The sequence below is a fragment of the Sprattus sprattus genome (genome assembly GCF_963457725.1).
Source record: "Sprattus sprattus genome assembly, chromosome: 4".
NCBI classification, from domain to species: domain Eukaryota; kingdom Metazoa; phylum Chordata; class Actinopteri; order Clupeiformes; family Clupeidae; genus Sprattus; species Sprattus sprattus.
In genome coordinates, this window is record NC_137923.1 from 15,605,942 (window position 1) to 15,621,577 (window position 15,636).

Below are 15,636 nucleotides of genomic sequence, written 5' to 3' on the forward strand. Positions count from 1 at the left end.
TGTAGCATCCATGCACATGCACACTCTTTCTCACTGAAGCTCTTGCACACAATCACAGCCTCTCTATAGACCTTGGCTGTGACCTCATTCTGTTGCCATGGAAACGGTGTACTGAAAGGAATTTGTGCTCAGGTCACCTTGACCTAGTTAGCAGTGACGTTCTTCCCCGTCACTTCCCAGAGTTTATTTATTACACTTCATTTCATTGTTGGGTTCTATTTTTTTTGTTGCTTAAATTTAGTTTTAAGGTTCTCCTGTTTGTCAACAGAACATTGACGATTGTTCTTGAAAAAAGGTACATATAAGCTTTCTGGTTTGAGTATTTCTGTAAAACTCTGCTCTTCTGCCTCCACCCAGGCTTTAACATGGCCCCCATGTTTCCCTCTGCGGGTGCTGAGTTCCCCCAGAGCGGCCCCACCCAGCAGCAGCAGGACCCAAACCTCTCCATGAAGACGGAGTACATGAGCTTTCCACCTCCCCTGCAGAGATCCACGTTCAACAACACAGAAAACCGGTACTTTGTGCATTTCTCTGTGTGTGTGTGCGTGTGAGTGTGAGTGTGCGTGTGCATACATGTGCTTCTTACGGACAGTAGGAGGCAGAAATGTGAATCTTCTGGAATTGAAGCAGCCCTGACCTCAGTTTAGACTGAGACTTTATATATGTAGGCCACAGCTAAGCCCCCAGAGAGCAAACCCAGCTCTCTCACTTATTCTCACACTCACACACCCAATTACGTACACACACACACACTCACACTCACAGCAGTGGGACTGGGACCTGTCTTGGTAACTTCTGCCGATTGCAGTACCAGCCCGCCCTCTACTTCAGCTGGACTGAATGCCTGCGTCTACCCGTGCCAGACACGGAGCATAGGATGGTATGGACCTGCCTGGTCAGCTTGTTATTTACTATACTCATTTCTACCTACAAATAGATGTTACACCCTTAATATGAAGTAACAGTAATATGACTTGATAATATTTGCATTGTATTGATCCACTACCACTAGATATTTCAAGTGTGTTATCTGTAAAGATGGTTAAATGCCACTGCATGATATCTGCATCCAAGTGTGCTGGATAAGGCTTTATAAGCTTTTAGTAATTGGATCCCAACACAACATATCAGTGTTGTTACTGCTTTGTGTTAAAGGACAACTGACAGCATGAAATATGAACAGGCAGGCAGACAAGCTGTGCATGTCGGGCCCTGCAGTAATAACCTGCTCTACTGAACTCTGCTGCATGAAGTGGGTCACTAGCTCAGATATAAGTGCGGTTCCTCTCACAGCCCCACTCTGTCTCACTGGGTGTGATCACATTTGGGTATTTGATTGTATTCAGACGCGTTTACATACACTCACTGCGGTTACATTCGAATTACTGGCTTAGTCGGATTGAAATAGAATTATTCATTTCATGTAACCACCTTCATTTGAAGTATTGAGGTCCGACTACACTCCGATTGACATCCCGAGATAACTTGATCGGATTTGGTTGTTAATCTGACTACCCGCCCATAGACATATCTACATGCATCATATATGTCTACGATAACCGCTGCTAGACACTCACTGTTCTTGTGCGCCCACAGTGGTTCCTATGTTGTTCCTATTACGTTTCGAGTGCTCATCATTGTTCGACATGTATGTGAGGCATTGTGTGCGTACCTAATGAAAGTAAGGGTTTTCATAAAGTTACTACTGTGATAATCGTGTATTTGAGTTTCATGCGAGTACACATTGCTATTAAGTGCGATTAGCATGCTAATCGGAGATTTAGTTATGATTCTTATGTTGAGTCGACGTTATAAGGATGGGTTCATCCTGTTCAGATTTCGACTGGATGAGATATGAATGAGATCCATGCTGCCTAGTGTAATGTACACTTTTATATGTATTCAGTTATATTCGTTGTGTAATTGTTATCGTGAAGCAATAACTCCTGTTAATGTGATTCAGTGCAGTGCTGATAAGTCCGTATTCTCATTGCAGACGACACACACATACTAGTATGTACGATCACAGGCATCGTCATGTAATGGAAATTGATGAATGCACATTAAAGGGAGATAAAGAATACTGCTTTGGTGATCGTGGGTGTTTTAACAGACTAGAACCAGCAAATACATTCACAGGTCACTCTTCAATGTAACATAAAAGTTGACGCTAACGGATGTATGATTGTAAACTAATATGGACACTAGCGCTTGTTAGAACGTACATTATTTGTGATTATTTTTAGCCTATGTTATGAGTTTATAGTGATGACTAGGCGTGTTAAGTAGCAAGTAAGCAAACAATTCTCCAAGATTTCATGTCATGCACTCTTCATTTCTCCCTATCGCAAGTGTGGTCACACACATACACACAGCTGTTGTGCTTTCAACCTCGTTGCGGGACACACTATTGGTATTGTTGTTTAAAAACGCAAAAGTACTTTTTATCCGATTACTCGATTAATCGATGGAATACTCGGTAGAATACTCTTCCAAAAATACTTGATAGTTGCAGCCCTAATTACTTTTCCACCACTTGTTAGTCATGTCATCCTTTCATATCGATGTGAATCAATTAATACTAATACAACTTCAACTGTGATGTGTTTTTGTTTCATTTCACAACTTATTTACTGTATAATCAACCATAGCAGGTGCCCGCTTGTAAACATTCCACATTTGATTTGAACAGACGCGGCCAATGATTCGAATTATTCACTGCCATGTACTTTGAGATAATAGCAGTTCATGTTAATGTACTGACTATTTATGTCTGCTACTCCTAGCGGACTGTGTGTCATTGTGTTTATCTGTTGCTTGTGCAGTCGTACTCATGTTTTCGACAGCTCTGGAAATTACTGTAGAAGTCCTTCAATTTACGTATATGAAAAGTGAAATTTAGCAGATAATAATAAACTTTATTAATAAACTTTATTACAGGCTCAAGGCCCACATGGAAGATGTACAATACATATATCAATAAATTACATATAAATATACACACATACATACAATCATACATGCATATAAATACACAAGGAAAGAAGGGCTAAAAAAGGCACTTATGCCAGTGTTCCCAGATCTTAGATGTGTACTTGACAGAGCTGCGGCCAGGGTCTGTCATCAGATCAATTATAACATTTGAAGAGCGGTCCAGCCGACACATAAACTTAAAAGTAAGGTTTCTCAGCAAGGCCATGAAGGTGGTTATACCCATATTACAGAACAGCTGACTGGCTCTAGTACTCCTGGGTTTCTTCAGAAGTATCCTAAGACAGTCATTATAGGCTACTTTCAATTTACGCAAGCTCTCCTTCTTGTAATTCACCCAGAGTGGAGCTGTATAGAGAGGGGTGCAGTAGGCTCTAAACAAATTCATTTTTACATCATATGTACAGTGGTGGAATTTTCTAACCAACATGTTAGCTTGGACATAGAGCAATCTCCTCTGTCTAAACATGTCAGCATCATCCTCCAATGTGTCTGTGATAATGTGCCCTAAGTATTTGGTACTATTGGACACCCCCAGAGTTTGCCCAGAAAGATGAAAGGCAGGAAACTTAATATCCATGTCCTCCTTAGTTCTACAGACCATTACCACGCTCTTCTTGGCATTATATTTAACATCAAAATCGACCCCATAATTAGTGCAGATGTTAAGATAATTAAATAACTGCAGCCTTTTCTAATCTTTATAGCATTGTAAGTTTGTCCACGCCTATAGCTATGTTACCAGACAAGTGTGAAGTCATTGCTCCACATTCAGCCACCAGGTGGCCTTGATCAGCCTTTTTACTGGTTTCAATGAAATATATCTGACGGAAGACATTTTAAAACCTTGAGTTTAATTGGGCTAAATGGGGGCACTCCCTCACTTAGACGAGCAAACAAACATAACCTTTTGGGGAGCCTATGGGTCACTTCAAACCTCTCTATCCCTCAGGCCTCAGACGCAGCCAGACAGCAGTCTAACCAATCCTCAGAGCCCCAGCTGGCTAAACATCTCCCACGGACCCCAGCAGCAGCCCCCCGGCTCAGGGGCCCGTCTTCCCCAGCCGCAGCCCCCGCAGCTGCAGCAGCAGCAGTCCTACTCCCCCTCCTCATCCCCCGTCGCCCCCAGACTGCTCCGGGGGCGCTGCTACCAGCAGCAGGACTCGCAGGAGTCCCTGAGCAGCATGCCGGACCCAGGCGACCCCACCACAGTCACAAGGACTTACCGGCCCGGCAGGAAGGCCTCGGCTCAAGCCAGCCTGGCCTCACGTGACAAGACACCCAATGCCAAGAGCCGACGGAGGAGGGGCAAGGGCAAGCATGCAGGTGTGTGTTTTTTTGAGTGTCTAACTAATCCATTTGAGTGTGTGTCACAAGCTGGTTCCTGACCCTGTGTTGTGCCCCACAGTAATATTAGACCAGAGCTGCAACTCTCAAACTTTTACAGCATAATTAATGTATTGATTTTATGAGATTTTTTTTCTGGATCTCAAGCCTACAACGTTGCTGTTGCTGGTGCTTGCTGTACTGGTTAAGCATCAGGAGTTGTTTGTTAATAAAATCACTAATCTTCCTTCTGGTGTCAGGTGTAGAGAGCGACAGTGTGTCCAGCACAGCAGACTGTTTCCAGGGGAGGGAGAGGGGCAGAGCCCCCCAGGCACAGCCCAGAGGCCACAACCAGACTCTGCTGGACAAGCTCACCCAGGAGAAACTGGACAGCAAGACGAAGAGCAGCAAGACCAATGACTTGTCATCAGGTCAGTCAGAATGCACACACAGACTGAGATGAGCCATATCTGTAGACCTAGGGAGGCTTGGAATGAGCATGTAAGACCTTGTAGACTTGTTCCTGGTCAAATCCAGATGAGGAGGTTACCCATTTAGATGAGGCTAGCTGATGCATTTTATTGGATATTCCATCATTCTATAGCTGCTGGGTAAATTATGGATCAAGATGTGTTTGAGATGCCACTTGAGACGAGAGTATCCGTAAGCGCTGTTAAAAACCCTTACACACAAGAACGTTGTTAACACAGTAGAAATGTTGCTTCTTCTACATTTCTGTTGGTAAATGTGTTTTGTGTTGGAGAAATCTGAAATATTTCACTGTTCAAAGAAAAGGTTATTGATTAGTCGTGGCCTATTTGAAAACCTATTTTGTCTACAGTGGACCTTTGCAGATTTAGCCCTTTTTCAGCAAACTCAGCCCTGAGTGTAGGGCTCTGTAGATGTCTTTATGCCCCTGAGTGAATTATCCACATTGTGTTTGCATTAGAGTGCAGCCATGTGTTAACTTGTGAACAACTTATTCTGGCATCACATGCTGTAATAATGACCACAGATGCAAGTTGCTCATACCACGGTCATATGTGCGCGACCAATCGGGTAGTACTCGGGAGTTGGAACCCACATTTTTCAATAGGAACAGTGAAACTCATGTCAGTAGTTAATTATTTAATTCTCTAGTTGTCGAGTGCTGTTATCAGTGACTGGTTATGTGAAATATTTGTGTCCGTCTGTAACTCTTGACTGCATTGTGTATGGAGTTTTCATTGTTGGCAAAATACAGACACTAAAAGACGCCATTCAAGGAGCCTAATGTAATGCAAAACACTTGTGATTGGAATTTTGACAAGCACGTGAATGTAGCATCAGACCATGGTGATTGAAAGCCAAACAAAGCAGAAATCAAAACATTTTATTGTCTCTTTTTTGTGGTGACCTCATTTAATGTACAGTTTTTGTCTGTCAGTAATTAGTATTCATATATGTTCCATGAATTACTTTCTCCCAAGGTTCTGTTTTTCCCTTTTTTTTGGCATTACATTTTTTTTTTTTATTACTCGTTTTTGGTTTTGATATATGTTGTTGTGCTCCTCACAGCGTATGCTTGGAGAACACCCTTCCTCTCTAACAGAATTGCATGCACTGAAGCTCCAGGTAACCACTTTTGCACCCCCGCATGTCCAAAAGAGACTCCCCCCTACTGCCCAACTCCCAGATTTCCTTCAACCATCCCTCTGTTGGCTAACCTTCTCCTCTCCTTCTCTAATGAAACTCAGTTAAAGGTAGAACCTTTTACACTAATAAGGCAAACCACACACAAGATGTCCTCCACCGTCCTAGTTTGTGTCATGTCGTTATCCTCTTGGCTCTTTCCTGTGTGATAGTGCTGGAGCCAGTCTCACTGGTTCTTCCAGATTGTTTTGGAGGAGATGGTAATTGTTGCCGTCTGATCTAAAAGTTTCTTCAGTGATGCATTTTCTCCTCTTTCTAAGATTTAACCTGCTATCTGCATGTGGTAGTGTCCAGTTTTGTTGCTCAAAGTGAAACACTACCTTATAGAAATGACCAGACGAAAAGCTCTTTTTCACCTGCCCTAAAGAATCCTTGATGGAGAAAACTCTTGCCACTTACTTGAGAAGGCTGTCAAGTCTGAACTGATTTCAGAAAATGTTCTGGTTTGAGTAAATATTCTTGTGTGTGACAATTTTTGTAATTTACAATAATTTCTCTCCAGTCGTCCAGCACCTCAGTAACTTAGGTGTATGTTTGCCTCTTGATTAGGGGCTGTTTTTAGTATTTATTAGCTGTGGTGGAGCAAGAAAGGGTCCCCATCCTGAACACATACACCAGCCTCAAAATGGCACACTTGGTTGTAGTTTTAGATGGTGTCATAGCTGATTAGTTATCGTATAAATGAGATCAAAAGGGTACTTTTGCATGATTTGCTTTTCTATGGTGCCATTTGGGAATCTGGACCCTGATCTTTGTGACCTTGTGGGTTGCGGATACGTACTCTGACTCTCCCCTTTCCTTTATGAATATCCCTTTGTCTTAGTGGATCGACTCTAATTGCTTTGCATTGTGTTGACGTGAGATGTGTGTGTCGTCCTCTGTGCTGCAGATGCTAGCAGTGATTTCTCGCTGTTCGAGGCTCTGAGGGAGACCATCTACTCAGAAGTGGCTACACTCATCTCCCAGAACGAGTCGCGACCGCACTTCCTCATTGAACTTTTCCATGAGCTACAGCTGCTCAATACTGACTACCTTCGCCAGAGAGCCCTCTACTCACTACAAGTATGGCCATGAACAGAAAATACCTGTTTTATTTGTGTGATAAAACACTATATAAATAGCTGTGAGTACTTGTACATTAAAATGCTAACGAAATCACTGCCCAGTTCTCCAAAGTAAAATATAAATATCAGATCTGTGACCCTCATGTTGTGCTGCTGACCTCCAGGACATTGTGACCAGGCACCTGACTGAGAAGAACATGGCTGATGGCCAGGCCTCCCCCCTGGGGCCGGCGGTGTGGGTGGGAGGCTCCCAGTCTGAGCTCACCCCCAGTGAGAGTCTGGCCACCAGTGATGCGGTAAACATTTTTTGCTCTTTCTCACTTCCTCTTTCTGAAGTGTCCATATCTTCCTTTCCTTTCTGAGTCTTGTCATTTGATAGATGACTGATTGTCAGCTGATGGGATTTGTAAAAGTCAGATGGATGTGGGTGTGTGGGTTGGTGCTGGAGAAAGAGGAATAGAGAAAGGTCAAGGATTTAAGTAGTTGTTCTATGTGATTGTTTTAGCTAAATCATTATCAGAAGTAAGATGTACTGCAGGGCTTAATGCTAACTGCTGTTTTGATTTGTGTAGGAGATGTCAGAGAAGAACATGGGCCTGAAGCAGAAGATGATTGCTGATGGCGACTCTTTGGACGAGGGGAGCCTCATGTCCACTTCCTCTAACCTGGAGCCCTTCGCCAGCGATGACCTGGGTGAGGGCAGCCAGCCAATGAAATCCTCCGATCACATTAGAGAGCCTAACCAACCCTGGCTGCTGCAGAGCTTAGCTAATGTTTTAAGCCTTCCCTCCCCCATTCTGTTTTCCCTGAGTTTCTCTTTCATTTCTCACTGGGGTCTTGCTTTTCTCCTCTCACCCACTGCATCTCCCCTCTGTGTGCAGGCAACACAGTGATTCACTTAGATAAAGCTCTGGCCAGGATGAGGGAGTATGAGCGCATGAAGCTTAAGGCTGAGTTTAACCACAACAACAAAAACAGCTCTGCTACTGCTGCTGACATCTCTAACACTGACCTGCCCTCACCCAGCAATGCTGCTGCTGCTGGACTGCTGGAAGGTATCTGTGTGTGTGTGTGTGTGTGTGTGTGTGTGTGTGTGTGTGTGTGTGTGTGTGTGTGTGTGTGTGTGTGTGTGTGCCCATATTATGTCTTTATTATACATCATGTATTTGTGAGTCAAGATTAAATTAAGCTGTGACAACAGCCATTGTGATGATTATGAAGAGGATATATTTATTAAAAGTACTTAAATTTCAAGTGATAGAAAAGGTGGGGAACCTGGTTTGGCCTTATCTAATTAAGTGTTACCATTGAAAACACTCAAACCCTAGAACTTTGATACAGATGTGTGATTTTGCCCTGACCTGAGGTCTTGTGTGCAGGATCTTGTCAGGCGTCTGCAGACATGCGCTGCCCTCAGATCGACACCCAGCAGCTGGACCGGCAGATCAAAGCCATCATGACTGAGGTCATCCCCTTCTTGAAGGTGAACCACCAGCGTAATCATATAAACCACTTTAAGGCCGAATTATGCTCTGTTTTAGACGTAACGCGTAAGCACGTAATTTACACAAGGAACTTGTTTTAGACAAGTTTTGATTTAAGGTTCGTTTTAGACGCAGAGCCGTGTTGCAAGGCTTGTGAGCCATGTTGCGTGTTGCAAAGCAAATTGACGCCAGAACTGTAGATTTATTTTGAGTTAAGTAAGCCTATTTATTGCAGCAGGACAAAGGAAAAAAACTTACCGGAGCATGAAAGTGTAGTGGGCGAAAGGCTTGATGTTATGAATACATGTGTTACACAAAATACAAATGTTGGCAATTCAGTACCAGTGGCGAAAAAGACAGCACATGACGCAAAAGTTAGTTTATTGACATCTTTTAATGACTGCGACAGGCTTTAAAACGATGTGTTTATGAGTTACATTATTCAAAGATGAGGTGGTAAACGGCGAGAGAATCTCATCATGTTGTCAATGCTTGTAACTACAATGGTGCTGGCCACAAGGTAACGGCAGGTTACTGTTAACTTTTGTATATGAGCAGACCGGGCTCATTCTATCAAACTCGCTGGTGCAATTGATGGATTCACGTCAGTATGAACTCAATGAAAGATATCACCATGACTCACAAGTGGCGGAAAATGAATATGAAAGTACCTATTTGTTCGTGAATGACCACATTCTCTCCAAACAATCGCGGGTGAGAATGGGATATTTGCGGTAATTTGAGCGTCCTTATAAGTGTTTAAAGAGGATTTGTAAAGGAGTTCATGTCTTCGGACCTCTTCTGTTATGTTTGTTCCTAATCTATAAGAAAAGGCTTGTGAGACGGTCTGCAGGGTATTCATGATTTAAAAAAATGTCTGGGTCTAAAAAAGACTGTATGCTATTAACCCGGAAACGTGAGACTCTGTAAAAGGCTGTGGTAGCCGGCCAATCACAGCCTTTGCGAGCTGTGTACAGGGTACCCGCGAGGTCTTAAAAACTTGAAAAAGTCTTAAATTTAGTATTGATAATTTAAGGCCTTGAAAAGGTATTATATTTTGTCAACCGGTCTTAAATTTCGTCAACAGGTCTTAAATTTCGTTCATCAAGTCCACATTTGTTTATTGTTCGTTGTGACAACGAATCTTAGTACACCCAAACGTCGCATCCAAAATACCAGGCAACCTGTACTCTGAACTGGCTGAGATGCTGACACGATATAGGATAAAACTAGCTAACGCTAACTATTCACTAGCTGCGCTAGCTAGCTAGACAGTTATCTAGGACACTGTCCTGTCAGGGACAGGGTAATGCTAGTTAATAAGCGTCTGCTATCACAGGCAACAGTGGAGCGGGGCTTTTGGGTGATTAAAGAAATTGAAACGTCTAACATTTAAGAACACACTGTTGTACAGGGATGCAACAACAGTTTCAGCGACTCCCGTTTTTTTCACAGCAGTTTGGGTGACTTGATTATAATTTCATCAACACTAATTCTGTATTGACTCCACCAAACATCAAATCAGCAGCGATTATTTCCCAAACCCTCGAAAGCTGTTGCAATTGAGATTTTAACTTACTTTCTGTTTGAAGATAAGGTAGCATAGTGTTGAAGAATGGGTTAGTTGAAATTGGACAACTTTAAATTCATATATGAGATTGAACAACATAAACCCCTATACAGATAAAATAAATTAACAAGGATAGCAAAACCGATTGAAAACGGCAGAAAGGCGTGCATGACAGGACGTCAGATCAGTGACACAGGCAGTTTTTTCCCCATTATGAAGGCTGAGATATTCATAACACTTTATTCAGTCTTACTCGTGGTCCTTTTGTAATACCAACAGGTGCACTTCGTTGTTGCTATGTACTGTTCTCACTACGTGTTTAGCATTACATCGCATAACTATGTTTCTTGATAACAGCTGTTGCCATTTCCACGAGAGGAACATTTGAATGATGTCAGAGTAAAAGTCCAATACTAAACGGTGTTTGTTTCCATAACAACAATACAAGTAATATACATTCAACAGCCTATTTTGCTACATTTTTGCTACATCTTTTATTTGGCATGTTGGTGAGGTTATTATTTTAGAGGAGCATTTCTCAATGGTTTTGTTATTTAATGAATGTTTGTTTATTAGTAATTTATTTTTAACAAATAACTCAATTATAATTACAAAGAGGGAAATTCGCAACTCTATCACAACTTCCACTTGCTTCCGCAATTAAATTGCAACAAACACCTCAAAAACACAGCAACTTTAATGGAAAAGCTCCCGCTATAATAAGTTGGCTGAACTCATCATACTGGATGAACAGATTGCTGCCAAAAGAGCAGAGCTCCAAAGGCTGTAGGATCTGTTGTATTACAACCGCACACAGGTTCACCCACAGACGTATCCAGACACGCATGCACACACACACATGTACACAAACACACACTCACACGTCCACCCCTCATAGTTATTGTTTTAAATGGTTGTCTTATGATTACATTTTTTTTTTTTTTTCATAAAATTATGCATATCAGGAAAGGTGCGATGTTGGTCTTAAATTTCATCTAAAGTGGTCTTGAAAAGGTCTTAAGTCTTAAATTTGAGATGAAAAATCCTGGGGGTACCCTGTGTGTAGGGCCGTAGTGTTTTAGTCGCATAGTCAGGAATTTTGGGCGACGCACGTAAGGGGGGGTATTTTACCGCGCAAGGGGGGGTTGTGTATCTTACGTGCTTACGCGTTACGTCTAAAACAGAGCATAATTCGGCCTTTAGATTTAATGAGGCCCCCAGACACCCACTGGCTCCAGAACAGATCTTGTTATTTTTTAGTGGATGGGGAAGCGTTCGCTACAGACCCAGTTCCTTTCAGATTTGGTTTTTGAGGCTTTGTAAACTCACAATAGAAAGTGGAATGAGCATCCATCAAGACGTTCATTTTATAAATTGGTATATGAAATGTGCTGCATTTAGTCATTTGACTGACATGATGACGCAACGCCTTGAATAGACCCCAGAGGGAGCCATATTGACACTAACCCTGACCTCTCTCCCGCCGCCCGTCTCTCAGGAGCACATGGACGAGGTCTGCTCTCACCAGCTGCTCACCTCCGTGCGCCGTATGGTGCTCACTCTCACACAGCAGAACGACGAGAGCAAAGAGTTTGTGCGCTTCTTCCACCGGCAGCTAGGTGGTATCCTGCAGGTATGAGCCAAATAGTCCTTGCTGTATGCGATATCCTTATAACTATGGTCTTGCATATGCCTATGCCCTCTCAAAATGTATTAATTCCGTGTGTTTATGCATTTAGTCACTTGGCAGGCGCTTTTGTCCAAAGCTCTGTTCTGCTCTGTTGAGCCGATTGAGGGTCGGTTTTGACGTGTGTGTGTGTGTGTGTGTGTGTGTGTCACACTCATGCTTGTCCCCCGACAGGACTCTCTGGGGAAGTTTGTGGGCCGCACGCTTCAGGAGTGTGGGGAGGATCTGCTGGTGGAGATCTCAGAGATCCTGTTCAACGAGCTGGCTTTCTTCAGACTCATGCAGGACCTCGATAACAGCAGCAGCAGTGCAGCCAAGAGCCGCACTAAGAGAAGCCGCAATGCTGTTCCCACCAAACACACCAACAAGACTGAGGTGTGTGTGTTCTGTTTGTGTACTGATGGTTTGGTGCAACCCATGGTTTTGTTTTTTGTTTTTCCTTTTTTAATTTTTTTTTGTAGGGGTGAACTGGGTTTGAGGTTGCAACTGAGTTTGTAGTTAGGATTGGGCATGTTGAGATGTCTGCTTGAGCTTACGTTCAGTCTTAATTCAGTCTCAGTTAATGCTGAGTGAAGCAATGGAGGGGAGACAACAGTAGCCCTGCACTGTTCCAAGTTCCAAGAAAGCTATTGAAAGCTGCTTTTTATCATATTAATCTATGACCATTGTGATGTCCTGTGACTCCTCTTAATGCATCTGCTGCTCTGTCTCTGTGCTCAGGGGAAAGGTGCTGAAGGGGAGGCTACATTTTTGCCAGCTTACTGTGACCAAGATAAGGTGAGTTGGTAAACCAGTGTTAATCTGTAGGACTGGGTTTTTTTTTCTTTTTTTCTTTGACCGCTAAGTTAATATTTCTGCTGATGTGCGGTTGCAGGATCGAGATGAGATGAAGCAGGAAGGGACCACTCTCAATCTGGAGAAAGAAGAGGGTTTGGAAGAGAAGGATGGACAGAGCAGCGAGGCCTCTGAAGTGGAGGAGGAGGAAGAAGAGGAGGAATATGATGATGATGATGATGAAAAGGAAGAGGACCGAGATGGAGAGGGACCGCGTCTTTCTATTAGTGAGAAACCTGATATTGTTCAAATTATTCTGATTGCCCCAGACTGGCCTCAATCCAAATATTTTACTTTGCCACCTCAAGAAATATTAAGTATCCCGATTTACTCCGGTATATCTTCTGTTATGTAGGGGTTGTCAATCAACAAATCAGATGTTTTGGTTAAGTACAATCTGATCTGTTATAACTTTGGTGTTCTTGGATGACGCAGGCTTGTCCAAGGCAGAGACTCAACCCTTGACCAACTATGGTAGTGGTGAGGATGAGAATGAGCTGGAAGAGGTGGAGGAGTTTGAGGCTGGACCAGTGGAGGTACAGACATCCCTACAAGCCAGCACCAACGCCACAAACAACAACAAACAGGTGTGTGTATCTGTGAGTACATGTGTGCTAAGAGGAACCAAACCAAATGTGCATTTTGTCCTGACTTCCTCTACCTTTTTGTCAATGCAGTGCAATAGAGTAATGCAGAACGGCACCAATCAAGACCAAGAGACCTCAGAAGGCAATGAAGGTAATCGCTGTGGCCCTAATTGCTTGGTGTCACTCTACAACTTGTGCAAAGAAACAGGAAACAAGCAGCATTGTGTAAGGCAGAGCGTGATGAACCCCATTTACAAGTCTGTTTGTTTCTTCTTCCTGTTTCCATCTCCCCCTATCCCCCCCCTCACCTTCCTCCCCTTCCTTCCCCCAGCCAAGAGCACTAAGTCGGAGTCCATAGAGGTGATGGACTCCCCGGAGGAGGACCGTGTGAGCGGGAGCAGCCACTCTGGAGCTGAGCCAGACGCCCAGAGGGAAGCCGAGAGGAGTGCAGAGGTGCCCTCCGCTCCTGTCACAGTAAATGGGCAGGGGGGCTCCCAGGGCTCCAGCTCCGGAAGCCCTGACACGGAGTCTCCAGTCATGATCAGCGTGGACGTATGTTACCCTTTATACGCACACACACACACACACACACACAAGTAAATGAATGCATAACTTCCACACCAAAGAACAAGAGGCTGGTACGTCAAAAGAAAAACCTCAGTGCTGTTTGAGCATTCAAACAATATTGCTTTGTTTGGTGAAATGATACATGAAAAGCCATCTTTCCTCTCCTCACAGGAGGTAGGCTCAGGAAACACAAGCCAGAAATCAGATGAGGATGACTTTGTGAAAGTGGAGGATCTGCCTCTACAGCTCTCAGTTATATCTGAGGTGAGCTACCTGAGGGGTCTACCTGAGGTGTGTGTGTGTGTGTGAGTGTGAGTGTGAGTGTGTGTGTGTGAGTGTGAGTGTGAGTGTGTGTGAGTGTGTGTGTGTGTGTGTGTGTGAGTGAGAAAGAGAGAGAGAATGTATGATAAACGTGTCCTGTCTCCTCAGGAGGAATTGAGGAAGAGGATCACAGAGGAGCAGCAGAACAACAACCTGACAGCAGAGCTCCTCAATGGCAACACAGAGGGCCTCCCAGGGCTCATTGGTGATGGCCTGACCTTGAAAGAACCTGGTAAACCACTACTACTACCACTGTCACTTCACACACATCCCAAAACCATGACATGCACCCCTGAACATCTAATTCAGAACTATGGATTCATTTCTGAACTGTAATGAACCCTCTTACTAAATGTATTTATTGGTTCCTTCAATCAAGTTATTGTACTGTGTTGTAAATACTGCCTGGACTGTGGAAACTTCATCAGACCTCTATGAGGTGGTTGATGGGATTCACCATGAACGTAAATGATCTTTTCCTTTTCCAGAGACAGTTGGAGCCCAGAGTGCATGAGGACGTCAGGCCCATTCCCAACACTAGTGCAACATCATTCATGCCGCTTACTGCACAGTCGTGTTAAGGTTAAGCTGAGCCTAACAAATGTAAAAAAGCGAGAGAGACTAATCCCATAAAGTTCCAATGGCACCACATTGCTGCAATCTACTGTTCTAAATAGAAGGAGGTGTCTAACTGTACATGAAGGGGTTCTTTGTTTAACCCCAGGTGACGTTTTTATAAGACGGAAATTTTAGGTTTAGAGGACTCATGTTGCTGTCCATAGGCTCTGCAGTAGTCTGTGTCTGTTTGTTTTATTATTTTATCAGGTCTTTTTTGAGGGTATTTTAAATGAAGCCTTGGAGAGGAAGCTGGTGAGAATGGGCTTGGATCCTGTTTTGGACATTTGCAATCAGTTACTGTTACTTAGTTATGGCATGGTGGCGTTTCTTCTGTTCCTGTGCCTGACTGCATTAAATAGCCCCCAAAACTCCTCTACCGCCATGCACTTGACCTTTTGAGCCTTGGTTCAGTTAAAGCAAGTAGGTATTTCAGAACATCAGCTTTTTATGGATAATGTGTTGACCTGATTGGTCAGAGTACAGTTGCCAAAACTTGCTCGGTGGGTATGCCATGGGCTGCATGGCAAAAGAGAATGGGACCCACCCCCCCACTGGCACTAAAATGTCTGTCCGTCTTGCCTGCCTTACAGGGGGGTTGGGGTGGATGTCGACCTCAGATGCACTCTTTTAAATGTATGTCTTTGTTTTATTTTTATGTTTTCAGGCATGTTGGCCATTTTCAGTGCTTGGGCATCTTATCCCATTCTGATTTCCATGTAATTCAGATATTTACTATGAGGTTTTAAGACTAAATGAGAAAAATAATAAAATATTGATTTTTACTTTTCCCTCCAAGTGAAATATGGCTCAAGTCTTTTATTGCTTTTTCTTGATGCATGCTTATACAAACCGGTACTTTAAACTTTATTACCAGTCCTTAAACATGACTGTCTTG

The 15,636-nt window shown here is 43.3% G+C and overlaps 1 protein-coding gene across 3 annotated transcripts in view; it reads left to right on the forward strand.

Annotated features, from left to right (window-relative positions):
• Positions 1-15,529, forward strand: part of pcm1 (pericentriolar material 1) — a 51,519-nt gene extending 35,990 nt beyond the window's left edge. The window contains exons 21-39 of one of the 3 annotated variants that reach the window (XM_080837082.1): positions 358-514; positions 3,944-4,317; positions 4,578-4,748; positions 5,875-5,931; positions 6,899-7,071; positions 7,238-7,369; positions 7,646-7,766; positions 7,955-8,128; positions 8,453-8,556; positions 11,626-11,760; positions 11,989-12,189; positions 12,535-12,591; positions 12,689-12,875; positions 13,084-13,235; positions 13,326-13,386; positions 13,567-13,787; positions 13,974-14,066; positions 14,232-14,355; positions 14,612-15,529. In XM_080837082.1, the coding sequence (XP_080693208.1) occupies positions 358-514; positions 3,944-4,317; positions 4,578-4,748; positions 5,875-5,931; positions 6,899-7,071; positions 7,238-7,369; positions 7,646-7,766; positions 7,955-8,128; positions 8,453-8,556; positions 11,626-11,760; positions 11,989-12,189; positions 12,535-12,591; positions 12,689-12,875; positions 13,084-13,235; positions 13,326-13,386; positions 13,567-13,787; positions 13,974-14,066; positions 14,232-14,355; positions 14,612-14,637 (2,720 nt within the window). In that variant the 3' untranslated portion in view covers positions 14,638-15,529. The remainder of the gene's footprint in view (positions 1-357; positions 515-3,943; positions 4,318-4,577; positions 4,749-5,874; positions 5,932-6,898; positions 7,072-7,237; positions 7,370-7,645; positions 7,767-7,954; positions 8,129-8,452; positions 8,557-11,625; positions 11,761-11,988; positions 12,190-12,534; positions 12,592-12,688; positions 12,876-13,083; positions 13,236-13,325; positions 13,387-13,566; positions 13,788-13,973; positions 14,067-14,231; positions 14,356-14,611) is intronic. The other 2 variants (XM_080837084.1, XM_080837083.1) reach the window with 2 other exon arrangements.
• The last annotated feature ends 107 nt before the right edge of the window (positions 15,530-15,636 follow it).